The 15,914-nt window shown below is 43.7% G+C and overlaps 1 protein-coding gene across 1 annotated transcript; it reads left to right on the forward strand.

The window, feature by feature from the left end:
* Positions 1-6,838: 6,838 nt before the first annotated feature.
* On the forward strand, positions 6,839-15,291 carry LOC124135260 (sulfotransferase 1B1-like). The gene is made up of 6 exons (XM_046500527.2): positions 6,839-6,857; positions 7,392-7,568; positions 11,279-11,599; positions 12,190-12,293; positions 13,945-14,107; positions 14,914-15,291. The coding sequence occupies exons 2-6, from the start codon at positions 7,406-7,408 to the stop codon at positions 15,054-15,056; spliced, it is 894 nt and encodes a 297-aa protein (XP_046356483.1). The 5' UTR covers positions 6,839-6,857; positions 7,392-7,405; the 3' UTR covers positions 15,057-15,291.
* Positions 15,292-15,914: the final 623 nt, after the last annotated feature.

Consider the following 15,914-nt stretch of genomic DNA (forward strand, 5'->3'; position numbering starts at 1 on the left):
GCTTCCCGTATAAGAGGGGCGGTCGGTAGCCTAGTGGTTAAAGTGTTCGCCCGCCACGCCGAAGATCCGTGTTCGATTCCAAACATGGGTACAATGTGTGAAGCCCATTTCTGGTGTCCCCCGCCGTGATATTGCTGGAATATTGCTAAAAGCGGCGTAAAACCATACTCACTCACTCACTCTTATCATACATATAAGATTTTCCTGCTTTGGCTGACATCATCTGTTTTTGAAGGCGTGGAGATTCCGGAGCTAATTCCCCTCATCAATGCAAGGTTATATCAGAGACCCGTGAAGATTCCGGGGTAGAATAGGTCTTCAGCAGCCCATGCTTGCCGTAAAGGGTGACTATGCTTGTCGTAAAAGGCGACTAACGGGATCGGGTGGTCAGGGTGGGTACAATGTGTGAAGCCCATTTCTGGTGTCCCCCGTCGTGATATTGCTGGAATATTGCTAAAAGCGGCGTAAAACCATATTCACTCACTCACTCCCTTATATATTACTTTATTTCATGGCGTTACCTTGATCTGTCGCCAAGATGAATCCCATGCTAAATATATCAGTGCAATCGATGTGAAAACAGGATGTTATCGCAGTTAAAATTACAACGCTCGGGCAATATTGTATTGATTTGGTTTTGTAAGTTATTGACGTAATGTTGTGAACTCGCCTGAACGTCATTACCAATAATCAATCGATTCTAGTCGGGTGTAAATGTGTTATAAGTACGACAATATTGTGATACGCGAGACACTGTAGGTGTCCTGACATTGTGGCTTATTATTGATTCTGGGGCATGCCGCAGGTCATGTGACCACGGCGGAACAAGTGCCCGACCACATCCTGTAAACAACGTTGTCCCTTTATAGCGTTACGGCGTTGCAACGGGTTATTAATTAGTTTTGCGATTGGACACTACCTATTTCGTACGCCTCGTTAAGATCGACTATGGAATCTCGATAAAACGAACGCTTGACTTAACACGTAAGTCAAACAGAGGAATGAATTTCCGGATCTTACGAAACATGGAGTAGCATGAGATTATCTATGCGTTAAATCGTCAGAAGATTTGATTTTGGCCTTTGTTCTTTTGTGTGATTTTAGAGATCGCTAGTAGCTTATTCTACATTTAATCTATCATCAATTAGATTACTTTTTCTTGATTACACTGGAAAACAAGTGTCTAAATCATAAACAATGTTCACCCTTGTCCAACAGCTAAACGTGTTTAAGGTCTAAATGTGGGAGGATGTATGTGTTTCATGTATAAGAGAAATAATATAAGTCAGAGAGGAACAACACGTTTAATTATATTCTAAGCATACGGACAAACGTGGGACAGTTGCACGGGGAAGCATACGGTCAAACGTGGGACAGTTGCACGGGGAAGCATACGGAGAGAGTTTGTGAGTATGGTTTAACGCCGCTTTTAGCAATATTCCAGCGATACTACGGCGGGGGACACCAGAAATGGGCTTCACACATTGTACCCATGTCGGGAATCGAACCCGGGTCTTCGGCGTGACGAGCGAACGCTTTAACCACTAGGCTACCCGACCGCCCCGAGAAGCATACGGACAGACGTGGGACAGTTGCACGGGGAAGCATACGGACAAACGTGGGACAGTTGCACGGGGAAGCATACGGACAAACGTGGGACAGTTGCACATGGAAGCATACGGACAAACGTGGGACAGTTGCACGGGGAAGCATACGGACAAAAATGGGACAGTTGCATGGGGAAGCATACCGACAAACGTGGGACAGTTGCACATGGAAGCATACGGACAAACGTGGGACAGTTGCACGGGGAAGCATACCGACAAAAGTGGGACAGTTGCATGGGGAAGCATACCGACAAACGTGGGACAGTTGCACGGGGAAGCATACCGACAAACGTGGGACAGTTGCATGGGGAAGCCTACTGACAAACGCGGGACAGTTGCACGGGGAAGCATACGGACAAACGTGGGACAGTTGCACGGGGAAGCCTACTGACAGACGTGAGACAGTTGCTCGGGGAAGCATACGGACAAACGTGGGACAGTTGCACGGGGAAGCATACGGACAAACGTGGGACAGTTGCACGGGGAAGCATACGGACAAATGCGGGACAGTTGCACGAGGAAGCATACGGACAAACGCGGGACAGTTGCACGGGGAAGCATACGGACAAACGCGGGACAGTTGCACGGGGAAGCATACGGACAAACGCGGGACAGTTGCACGGGGTTAAATGCGGACAGACGTGGGACAGTTGCACGAGGAAGCAAACGGTTGGTTGGTTGGTTTATTGTTTAACGCCTATATGACGGCGATCTGTAAATAATCGAGTCTGGACCAGACAAGCCAGTGCTTGATATCATGAGCGTCGATCCACGCAATTGAGATCGATGACATGCATCAACCAAGTCAGCGAGCCTGACATACAAGCATAGTCGCCTTTTACGACAAGCATGGGTTGCTGAAGACCTTTAAATTTCTACCCCGGATCTTCACGGGTCGAAAGCATACGGACAGACGTACGAGGGCTGGCTGAAAAGTTCTAAACCTAACTGTGAAAGACCCGTACCAAGTCGATGGTTTTCATTTATTTCTCCACATAGTCCCCTTCCAGGTTTACACACTTTTGCCAGCGATGCTGCAAGGCTTGGATGCCGGTCAAGAAGAATTTTTCTTCAGCCACCTTAAAAAAGTCATTCACAGCGGAAATGACGTCATCATTACTGGGAAAATGGCGACCGGCTACTTCCGAGTTCGAAGCCACAATCATGGATCGCTGACATGGCAACCACCGATTTGTGAACAGGAGCATTGTCTCTGTGGAACAGGACTCCTTTGGTGAGCATTCCCCGTCGCTTAGCTTTGATAGCTTCACGCAACTGTCTCAGTAGGTCAGCATAATATCTTCCATTGATAGTCTGGCCTTTTTCAAGATAGTCAATCAGCAGAATACCCTTGGAATCCCAAAAGACTGAAGCCATCACCTTTCCAGCAGAAGGAACCGACTTGGCTTTTTGGGGGGCTGGTGATTCCGGATGCTTCCATTGGTTAGACTGAATTTTGGTTTCTGGTTGAAAATGATGAATCCAGGTCTCATCCATGGTTACAAATCGGGCCAAAAAATCATCGGGTATAAATTGTCACGGGACGTCAGGAATCTGACACGTTTCTGATCCGCTGTCAAGAGCTTTGGCACCCATCTTGCAGAAACTTTTGTCATTCCCAATTCGTTGGTGATAATGTGCTCAACCCTCTCATCAGAGATGCCCACAACACTGGCAATATGTCGAGTGGTCAATCGTCGATCAGCCATCACCATGTCATGCACCTGGGTAATGTTTTCCGGAATGGTTGCTGTTGAAGGCCTTTCTGGACGCTGGTCGTCGTCAAGGCTCTCTCTGCCACGCTTGAATTCCGCAGCCCACTTCTTTACAGCGGAAAAAGAAGGGGCATCATCCCCTAAAGTGGAGACCATGTCAGCATGTATCTGTGTTGGAGTTAGCCATTTCAGTTGCAGGTACTTTATGACTGCCCTATAGCCAGTTTTGTCCATTTCTGGTGATTCAATGGGAAGGTTCACAAGATGCTCTGGTACAAAGACAATAATAACACTACAGTTGCAGTTCTTATGTCTATGATTCATTAAATGATTGTACTTGTTGGTGGCAAAAGTTTGTTTCAATCCGATTGAGATACCCCACTTAGGCTTAGAACTTTTCAGGAAGGCTTCGTAGGACAGTTGGGGGTGGCGGGGTGTGTGTGTGTGGGGGGGGGGGGGGGGGGGGGGGGTGAGGATACGGACAGACGCACGGAAGGACGCACGGGAAAGCATACGGACAGTTGCAAGGAGAAACGCATGGACAGTTGCATTAGCAGACAGACGCTTTTTCAGATATAGGCTCGATTGGACATACAGACGAGCTGGTGAATATATTCCGATTGTAAAAAAACAGCACACATTAAATAAGATATAGCAAGTTTTAAGTGGTGCTTACAAACAGAAAATCTTATCTTACTAAGTGTTTACACAATATTAATCCATATCTGCAGCCCACACAGTAACGATGATGATAATGCATCACTCTGTACGGCTAAATTGCCACTTACGACTCATTGCTGGGGGACACAGCTTAATGACACCAGGGTCAGAACGTGCAGGTTTTTGCGTCTGTACGTTGGTATGGTATTGAAGTCGTTCTATTAAACCCAGATCAATGGCTGGTCATTAACTCCACAGGGAGGAAACCGAGGTCATGCAGAATTGCATATATGTTAATCGATAAATCGATTATAATGTTTAAGCCCAAACAAATTGATTTGATTAAAAGTGGTCTTACTGAGTATTTTACGTCGCTTTTAGCTAAATACTGGGGATGGGTGGCGCTATTACAACCCTAATGTAAAACTTACTCTTAATGAAAACATAATGACATTTAGGCCTGGTTAATCCTTGATGTAAAAATTATTCTTTAACTAAGGGTTGCAACCGGGCACTAAGAATAGGCTACACTAATGGGATCGAGTGGTCAGGCTCGCTGACTTGGTTAATGCATGTCATCGTATCCAGTTGCGTGGATAGATCCTCATGATGTCAATCACTGCATGGTTTGTTTGGTCTAGAATAGATTATTTACAGACCGCCGTCTTACAGCTGGGATATTTCTGAGTGCGGCGATAAACAACAAACAAACATAGAAATCACACAGTGTACGCCATGAGGGGATCGAACCTGGATATTGGCGGCTCAGGTAAACGTGTTTACCACTGGGCTACCAGCTTGCACGTATTTTCCACTTGCGGCTATACATTCCGTGATCGTTCTTGGGAACCATGCACGATCTGCACGCTTTTTTCTTAACTTGGATCAGAGCCAACGTATTACAGCTGCTTGACGTGAACACTGTACACATTGGCAACAACTGTATGTATTCAGTATTTACAGTAAGTGGGTGTTTTGTATTGGTCGTATGTCATCGTTATGTAATAACACATTAGAATGACCCTCTTAATAAGACTTATCTTACTTTTATGTCTAATCATATCAATGCTATTTGTTTCTCGAGGGGGCACGGGTGGCCCAGTCGTCTAAGGCACCGCGATTCGCTGTGCAGAGTTGCGTCCCTTGGGCACCCCAGAAACCTATGATTGTGGGTTCGAATACCGGTTCGACCCGATTATGTTTCTAGGTTTGTCAGCACCCTACCCGTGCTCGTGGGTTTCACCGAAGTGGTGAACGTCTGAGACCTGCATCACTTCGGGCTTTCCTCCCACATTAAGCTGGCACGCCGCGAAATAACTGGAATACTGTTAAAAGCGGCGTTAAACCCAACTCACTCACTCACTAAACACAGATCTGCAGACATGTGTCATCCAACCAATCGGGGAATCGTTTATCAGATTGGGCTTAAGCCCCGGGTATCTTTGCCATAGTCTTCAACGGTTACAGCAATTACATTTTCACGATATTTCACTTCATTTTATAGTGTTTCAGTTTTCTTTTATGTTTACTTCTTAAATTCAAATTATGAAGTATATAAGTTTGTAAATGTTCTGAATTAAATAAATAAGCTGGAAGTGAGAATAAGTATAGCATTATTGATGATGCTGTATGTGTATTATCTCATTGTGATACCAGCTTTACCGTATTTATTATAATGTAATATTGGCATCATTCATGAAGAAGAGTATTTTAAGTGATCATGTAAGTTGACTACGTCAAATTGAATAGATCAATGATGTATGTTATTGAATGTGTCTTATTTTCTCGAAATTGCGTTTCTCTCTCTCGTTATTTCAAGTTTATTTCAAAAACTCGAAATTTCGAGAAAATAGCTGAAATAACGAGAATTTTCTTTTGAAATTTCGAGAAAATTATTGAAATAACGAGAACAAATATAGAAATAACGAGAAAATAATCGAGGCAAACAGAAAAATCTGTATTTCGAGAAGATAATTGACATAACGAGAAAATAATCTAAGTAACGAGAAAGAACTCGAAATTTCGAGAAATAATTGAAATAACGAAAAATGTCGATTTAACAAAACAAATACTACTACCAAAGTGCCACTATTAGGCTTTCGTAACAACGTTGTATCGTAATGAGTTTGACCAGTTGATGAATGTATGTTTGTTGCCTTTTCTTATTATACATAAAAAAAAATACATTTTCCTGCTTTTTGCCTGAAATCATCTGTTTTTGAAGGCGTGGAGATTCCGGAGCTAATTCCCCTCAACAATGCTAGGTTATAACGGTCCTTAAATCAGAGACCCGTGAAGATTCCGGGGTAGAATAGGTCTTCAGCAACCCATGCTTGCCGTAAAGGGTGACTATGCTTGTCGTAAAAGGCGACTAACGGGATCGGGTGGTCAGGCTCGCTGACTTGGTTGATGCATGTCATCGATCCCAATTGCGTGGATCGATGCTCATTATATTAATCACTGGATTGTCTGGTCCAGACTCGATTATTTACAGACCGCTGCCATATAGCTGAAATATTGCTGAGTGCGGCGTTAAACAACAAACCAACCAACCAACCTTAAATCAGACTTTCAGTATGTACAAAATCATGGTTGCAGAGTTTACATTTTAGGCCTACACACATTTACACAGTACATACAAAGAGAATGATGTGATGGCGATCTATGTACAGATGCGGCACTGATACGTCAAAATTAGAAATGTCCTCAACATGTCTATCGTCATTTCTTTTTGAATGCTTTACTGAGGCCTTGAATGTTGTAACCCTGAACAAATAACGTACGACGCTCTTTCTGAAATCTTGGTAAAAAGAGCATCCTCGATAGTGCCTGAAAAGCTGTGTACCGAAGACTGAAGACACCAAGGATGAAACTGGTGGGATTTTGCTCGATATAAAGGGACTGTTGAAAAGTGTAAAAGATTGATAGTTTTGATGCAATTGACGTCCACATTGTTTCACACTCTTATTCGTGATTAACGCGACCCGTGAAGGTCTTGGTTGATGCATGGCATCGTAACCCAATTGCTTGTATCGATGCTCATGATGTCAATCACTGGATTGTCCAGTCCAGACTTGATTATTTACAGACCGCCGTCATATAGCAGTAATATTGCTGAGCGCGGCGTTAAACAACAAACAAACAAACGATTAACGCAGCATGGACAAGCATGCAAATGCTACTGTAGTCAGGTGTATATACAGTAAAGTACGGTTATAACGAACACGCTTATAACGAACTGACGGATATAACGAACTTACTTTTTGGTCCTGACTACTTGCTGTAGTCATGCTGTATATGTACTTATAACGAACTACGGTTATAACGAACTAAAATTAGCAGTCCCTTTGAGTTCGTTATAACCGTAGTTTACTGTATACCACCTTGTGTTTCTGTCATCTTGTTTCAGTCCTATCCAGCCAGATGTCGCGTGTGAAGGTTCTAGACGCGGGAGGTGATGCGCTCCCAATGTTTCAGCACCAGGGCCAGAACTATCCCAACTACCCCCAGACAGACTCCATTGTCAACATACACAAGGTTCCTATCAGGGATGACGATATCTTCATCTGCGGCTTCCCTAAGTCAGGTACAGAATCCGGGCCCTCTTCCTCGCAGCCATCGTTGTGCTGAGATGATCCTAAATCCCATACTTTAACATAGTGTGTGAGTGAGTATGGTTTTACGCCGCTTTTAGCAATATTCCAGCAATTTCACGGCGGAGGACACCAGAAACATTAACATAGACCCACGACAGTCGTAGCGATAAGGGGCTAGCCAGTTGATATTCTGTGAGTACCTGGGGTTTTATCGAAAAAATACATTGACCCGAAAATTCTTGAAGAAAATAATTATGCTTCAGACTGTGGAAAATAAAAATAATTGCCTGTCACAAAAACTACATTGTTGCAAGTTTGGTTTTTTAAAGAAATTCTGGCTAATAGTATTAAATAAACAATTATCCGGTTTTGTACCTGTAGCTGAAAAAAAAAAAATCTAATATCGATACATAATCCCAATAACCATTCCTTGTTTATTTCATGTTTAGCCGGGGGCACGGGTGGCCCAGTCGTCTAAGGCGCCGCGATTCGCTTTGCAGAGTTGCATCCCTTGGGCACGCCAGAAACCTATGATTGTGGGTTCGAATCCCGGTTCGCCCCGATTATGTTTCTAGGTTTGTCAGCACCATACTCGTGGCACCACCAGTGGATATTACGAGTTATGTCCCTTCTATGTCCCTCCTTTCCACCTCTCATATCACTTGCATTTGCTTCAAACAACATGGCGACACCCGGCCAAGACGATCTGATCGATATCAACATCTATAATTTTGATAATACGGGTCTTACTTCGCGAAGTGCATCAAATCAAGGGAACACCTTGATTAAAACATCAAAAGATTTGGAAAATAGCGTTTGAGTTGGCGGTACACATGCATTGCAAACCCTGCAATCGACCGAAATGGCTGGTAAGACTCATCATCAGCTCAGGGCCCTTGCCCCCTCTACACGCAGCCCAGACAGCGAATGGGACTTGTCCCAGGATGCGCTGCCTAGTCAAACCAACCCAGAACTTTTCGAAGAATGTGGAGACTCCCCAACACTGCAGCCTTCTGCATTACCCGGATTGTCAGAAGGGCTGTATTCCTGGTAGCAAACCGGGGTACTCTCCCAATGTCAGTCAACAGATTTGGATGTACCAAACCTAAGGCATCGAGAACAATGGGAAGTCGGACAACCTGGTACTTGGGATGCAAGCATGGCATTTCGGAAGTGAGGTCTGCATATGTGCCATGTTTTTCCTGCATCTTGTCCATCACATTAGTGTCAATGTGATTAGTTATTTTCATAGGATTTAATACAAAAAAGGACAAGATCAGGTTTTTTGGCCTGGATACGCCTGTGGCTGTATACGGGTCATTTTCTCCCTCTACATATTCTGGGTCGTACCATGGATGGACCTCTGTGTCAAAACCACAAGCATGGCGAAGACGGTAATAAAATGATAGAGCTACCCCATCATGTCGCTTAAGATACTGTGTTTGTGCCAAAGCTGGGCATCCACTGACCATGTGTTGGACAGTCTCATTTAATTCATTACATAATCTACATTTCATATTCACATTTTGATGCAAAATCTCACATTGACGGTTTCGAGTTGCAAGTGACTGGTCCTGAGCAGCCAACAGAAAGCCTTCTGTTTCACTTTTCAGGCCAGACGGACTTCATCCAACTGCAGGACCCTGCAGGATTGCTGATCTTCTCAACACACTGCACATAAACTCGATGCAGTGGTCGTTCAGAAAGCCCCTCCTTGATACTGAGTCTAGGCCGATTTCATATGGCCCTTCGCTTGGTTGACATAATGTCTGTACCGTCCAGCAGTACAGAACCATCAACAAAATCAACACCGACATTGAGATTATGTCCCACATCCTTGGCTCGTTTTAGAAAACTGTGGAATGCCTTGTTTTCATCATGAGTCTTGACAAGCTTCTTAAGATGATCACCATACAAATAAATGTGTGCAAAAGTGCACAAAACAATGCTATCATAAAGAGCCTCCACATTAATCAAACCACGCCCTCCCATTATGATTGGTAAATATAGATAGAGGGAAGAGCGTGGGTATTCGGATCTATTGTCTGACATGATTCTTGGTGTGAGGGTGTCAATATCCTGAATTTCTTGTTTCTTCCAATCAACAACATCAAAAGAATACGAAAGGACGGGCACAGCATAAGTATTTGTGGCTTTGACTTTATTGCGAGCGTTCAGCTCTGAACTCCAGATTTTCTTTAGTCTACATTTGTATTCTGCCCGAAGTTTGTCCTTGATATGGGCATTCTGGAGTTTGTCCCTAATCTGCGTCCCTAAGTACGTATAGGCCTGACCGTCCACGAGATGGTCAATAACTCCTCCAAGTTAACCGACTGATCCTCCCTCTTCTACCTTGCCACGTTTCAAATGAAGAATGTTGCATTTGTCGAGTCCAAAGGACATGCCGATATCGACAAGCAGTTTTTGGAGTGTAGATCCTCCATTGGCAATAAGTTCAAGGTCATCCATGTAAAGGAGATGTAAAATCCATGTAAAATCTGTGCTTAGGAGGTCCCGGGTGTTAACCTTCCTCTTTGCTGTGCAAAACGCTTAAAGGATTTTGTGACAAACAGAAAGGCAAAGGGCTAAAAGAATCGCCCTGAAATATTCCTCTTCTGAGAGAAATGGGTTCCGGAGTCACCACCTGCCCCCGCGAAAACATCTCAAGTTGAGATGACCAGCAGTACATTAAAGACCTAAGTAAAACAAGTAGTCACTCGGGGAAGTCAAATTCCAGTGACCACAAAATCCTTTCGTGAGGTACAGAATCATAAGCTTTTCTGGAGTCTATTCAACACATTGAGAGGTTACGGTGGTCCGTTTTAGCCTCTTCAAGGATGCTTTTCTGAACTAGTAGTTGATCCTTACAACCCCAACATCCCTTTCTGGCTCCTTTCTGCTCCATGCAAATAATCTCATTGGATGCGCAGTATGATGACATAATATCTGTAAGACACCCTGTAAATATTTTGTATTGTGTATTCAGACAAGTAATAGGGCGGAAGTTTTGGGATCAGTCAAATCACCTTTCTTTGGGAGAGTTATTCTTCGACCCTTGCACAACCAAGGCGGAACATACCCTGTATCCACAAGAGAATCAAAACAGTGAAGTAATGGTGTTTGGACACCAAAACCAAAACCGGTTTCAAATACCTTCAGGTTCTGGCGCCGCATTAGATTTGGACTTTTTAATTACATTTTTCAGGCAATCAGGTGTAATGAAACACAACAATGGTGATTTTTATATTATTATTATTATTATTGTTATTGTTATTATTGTTATTATTATTATTATTATTATTATTATTATTATTATTATTGTCGACCGCCTCCGTGGTCTTGTGGTAGAGCGTCCGCCCAGAGAGCGGAAGGTCCAGGGTTCGATCCCGGGCCGCGTCATACAAAAAGACGTTAAAAGATTGTACTTGTTGTTACCCTGTCTGGCGCTCGGCATTAAGGGGCTAAAACAAGGACTGGTCGGCTCGGAGTCAGTATATTGTGTCTGAGTGGGGTATTCATGTTAAACTGCGGCATGGTATCTCAGTGGGCTAGCACTATAAATCGGCATCAGTCCGGACTAGTACAAGCAGCCACACACACACATACACGTACATGCACGTCGCTATATAAGTGCAATAATCTTGGACGCGGCGTTAAACCCAATTTCACCTCACCTCACCTATCATTATTGTCGCTGCAGGGACACACTGGGTTTGGGAGGCGTCGCGAATGCTTCTGGCAGGCCGTTTGATGGACGATACGGTGGAAAAGGGGGTCGGGATGATGGAATATGCTCCCCATGACGCCATCCAGGCAATGTCATCCCCGCGCCTCCTCAACACTCACTTCAAGCTAAGTCTACTCCCACCGGACATTGTAAAGAAGAGATGCAAGATCGTGTACCTGTTGCGGAACCCTAAAGACGTCGCCGTCAGCTACTACAACTTCATTCTCAAACTCCCCAACTACAATTACAGGGGCAAGTGGGAGAACTTCATGAAATATCATGTGCTTGGAAAGTGTAAGTGAAGGGCAAGTTTGGGTATATTTTCAGTGAAGACATTCTTGTTTTTGGTTTACGAAGTTTGTTATTGAAAACATTGGTCGGTAGGGTTAAGTTGGTTGGTTGGTTGGTTGGTTGGTTGTTTTACGCCGCAATATTCCAGCTATATGACGTCGGTCTGTAAATAATCGAGTGATTGATATCATGAGCATCGATCCACGCAATTGGGATCGATGACATGCTTCATCCAAGTAAGCGAGCCTGACCACCCGATCCCGTTAGTCGCCTCTTACGACAAGCATAGTCGCCTTTTACGGCAAGTATGGGTTGCTGAAGACCTATTCTTCCCCGGATCTTCACGGGTCCGGTAGGTTGAAGTGAATGAACAACGACGAATGGAATATGCATATGCCATCACTTCATATATTTTATTATTAAATCATGAACATTTTTATTCTGAGAAATATATAAAGACGTATAATTATTCACAACATTTTCTCTTACAACTCGTGAGATACGTTTGAGATACATTCGTTGTAAACATTATATCTTACGCAGTAACAATTTGTATCTATCGATGTGCTTATTTTGTAATTTCTGCTTTGAAGTTTCATACGGGTCGTGGTTTGACTTCGTCTTGGACTGGGAAGAAGAAAAACTAAAGCATCCGGAGTTACCTGTCCTTACTCTTCACTATGAGGACATGAAGGAGGTACGATTGGTGAATGTGATTGTTTCCAGGCCGCTTTCGTATGGCGGGAGTACAATATTACTTTTTAGTCCAAATTGTTGGAGTAATTCAGTCAATAACCACATACTTTTAATGCAAATTGTGTTAGTGGTGGGTTCTGCCGGCAGAGCGGGACATGCTTGCCCTTTCGAGAACACCTGTTGCCTGCGATCCATTCATATAATTTTCATCACCCAATGCAATTTGTTTCGGCAGAAAATAGAGACTGGTTATTCTATTTAGTTTCACAATTTATCCATGTCTGTATTAGAACTATTCTGGTACACGAAAATGACCTACACAATTGGTTACATTCACACTAAGCCAGGGTGTACGGGTGGCCCAGTCGTCTAAGGCGCAGCTATTAGCTGTACAGAATTGCTTCCCTTAGGAGTGCCAGAAACCTATGATCCCACATCGGCTATAGAAATGTTCCAACGTTTGTCGGGGCGGTCGAGTAGCCTAGTGGTTAAACCGTTCGCTCGTCACACCGAAGACCCGGGATCGAGACCCGACATGGGTACAATGTGTGAAGCCTATTTGTGGGGTCCCCTGCTGTGATATTGCTGGAATATTGCTAAAAGCGGCGTAAAACCAAACTCACTCACTCACCCCTACGTTTGTCGGCAAGGGCCTCGTTGATTTCTCAAACGTGGTAACCGCTTTAGCCCTGCATGTCTATCAGAACAGAAGTACATTTTCGTAATTTGGGCCTAAGCGCCAATGTTACTGGTGTGTTTCCTTTTGTGTTAGTGTGAAGACATGTTGGATATAAACAGCTGTGAACAAAATACAATGTTCATCTTCTTTTCTCTTCATCTTCTTCATGTTCTTTATCTTCTTTGTCTTTTTTATCTTCTTTATCGTCTTCTTCTTCTTCGTCTCCATCTTAATAGTAAAATATGGGCGGTTGGGTAGCCTAGTGGTTAAAGCGTTCGCTCGTCACGCCGAAGATCCGGGTTCGATTCCAGACATGGGTACACTGTGTCCCCCGGCGTGATATTGCTAAAAGCGGCGTAAAATCATACTTACTCACTCACTCTTCATCTCCATCGTCTTTACCTTCATCATCTTCAGTTTCTTAATCATCCTCTTCTTCATCTTCTCTATCTTCATCATCTTTATCTTCCTCTTATTTTTCTTCAATTGTTTCTTCATCGTCTTCTTTACCTTCTTCTTTTTCATCAGGACCGTCTCCGTTGTCTAGTGGTAGAGCGTCCGCCCGGAGAGCGGAAGGTCCGGGGTTCGATCCCCGGCCGCGTTATACAAAAAGACGTTAAAACAAGGACTGGTCGGCGCTCGGAGTAGGTAAACTGAGTGGGATATTCATGTTAAACTGCGGCATGGTATCTCAGTGAGCTGGCACTATACCTCGGCATCAGTCCGGACACATACAAACAGCCACACCCACATGCATGCACGTCGCTATATACAAGTGCAATAATCTTGGACGCCACATTAAACCCAATTTCACCTCACCTTCACCTCTGTTTTATTCACGTTATCTTTGTTATTATTATTAGTAGTAGTAGTAGTAGTAGTAGTATTTTGTTGTTGTTGTTGATATTACATGGACGTTAGAAATAGAAATATATCGACTTCTCATTACTTTGAGCTAATTATATACTACCAGAACAATCTACGGGAATTAAGGAAACTCGACAGTTTTCTCGGGACAGACCGGAGTGAGGGCTTCCTGTCTGCGTTGTATGAACACACAAGCTTCACAGTGATGGAGAAGAGAAAGGCACCCACAACACCTATCCAGGGAGCATTACCTGGGGTGTACCGCAAAGGTAGAATATTTACATGTTTCTATGACAACCAGAGAACGAATGTCGGTAATAATTTAACAGGATGACAATAGGGTGTGGTCTTTCCTTTGGCAAGCCACTAACCATCCACTCATCCGTCGGTGCTACATCAAACAACGACATATAAAAAACGGGAATTCAGGTTACACGATCTTGGCTGCAAAGGGACATTCAAACTCACACATGTCAAAGGGTTGATCCATGCAGCCTTTGCTAGAAACACACAAGACGTATGGCAAAAGGCTGAAGATCACGTTCTGACAACGTGACTGCATATATATCAGCCTTGTCCCACCAGCTAGCACACCTTAAGGTGATACTACATGTTCAAACACGTCACCAGCTGAGTCAGATGCTGGCTAAATTAATCATCTGTAGAACAAAAAAATATCTTGATTAAAAACAACAACACAACCTTCATGAATCATCCCGTTTCCGAGCTTTTAACAATTCCATATTTTTTCTAAATATAATGCCATACATATCTTAATTGCAACCCTTGTTGATGCATATCACAAGACCTGTGACGATCCGTGGTAGAATAGGTCTTCAGCAACCCATGCTTACCGTAAAAGGCGACTATGCTTGTAAGAGGCGATCCGACTAACGGGATCGGGTGGTCAGGCCTAGTTGATTCATGTCATCGCATTCCAATTGCGTGGATCGATGTTCAAAGTATCAATCATTGGATTGTCTGGTCCAGACTCGATTATTTACAGACCGCCGTCAAATGGAATAGTTCGGCGTTATACAACAAATGAACAAATCATATAATTCGTTTGTTTCAGGTACTGTCGGGGACTGGAAGAACTGGTTCAAACCGGAACAAAATGAATGGTTCGACAAATATTACACGGACAGAATGGAAGGGAGCGACCTGAATATAAGATTTACTTTGCCCCGACGGGCGACCATGGGCGCCTCGACCTGAGAAAACATCACACATACGCCAGTCATCATATTGACTTGACGGTTGACATAGTGGGAACTCTTGAGCCAAAGTCAATTGGAACTATGTCCTCCGGGTCCATCTTCCCGGGGCTAACTGACTTTAAAAGTCCAGTTCCCACCCTTGCCGAACGAGGCTGGAATTCCTGGGCTCGATCGGAGCGCCACCAGTGGTTATTACGAGTTATGTCTGTTCTAAACCTCTCCTCTTGACCAATCAGATTCCTACTCTCTGTATCGCTGGTATTTGATTCAAACAAAATGGCGGCGCCCAGTCCAGACGATAATCAAGATCTATATTGTAATAAAACGGGTCTTACATCGCAAATTGCACCAAATCACGTGAGCACCTTGTTTAAAATCATGAAAAGATTTGAAAAATGTCTGTTGACGAGTTAGCGGTGGACATGCTTTGCAAATCCTGCAATCGACCGAAATCAGCACGACAGTTTACGAACCGGATTTCGATTTCGTTGCGCGCTTTTGATTGGACTATGCATAGACTCGTTAGTCCAGGCAAAATGTAACTCCATAATTCCAGCCTAGTTCGGCAAGGGTGGAAACTGGACTTTTATAGTCAGTTAACTCTCTTGCCTCGGGAAGATGCTCCGTGCCATGCCGCTACGGGTGTTTCAGTCAAGTTGAAATTAGCAACCCAGACGACGAATATCCGGGTTAAACTTAGTCCTCAGCAACCCATGCTGATTGTGGGGTGGTCAGGCTTGGTAACTTGGTTGATAGCACATCATCGTACTCTGAGGGCGTGGCTCGTTGATCATAATATCAATCACTGGATCATCTGTTCCAGACTCGATTATTTAAAAATACAGGCAACAGTCAT

The sequence above is a fragment of the Haliotis rufescens genome, unplaced genomic scaffold (assembly GCF_023055435.1).
Source record: "Haliotis rufescens isolate VD_foot unplaced genomic scaffold, xgHalRufe1.0.p SCAF_15, whole genome shotgun sequence".
Taxonomy (NCBI): domain Eukaryota; kingdom Metazoa; phylum Mollusca; class Gastropoda; order Lepetellida; family Haliotidae; genus Haliotis; species Haliotis rufescens.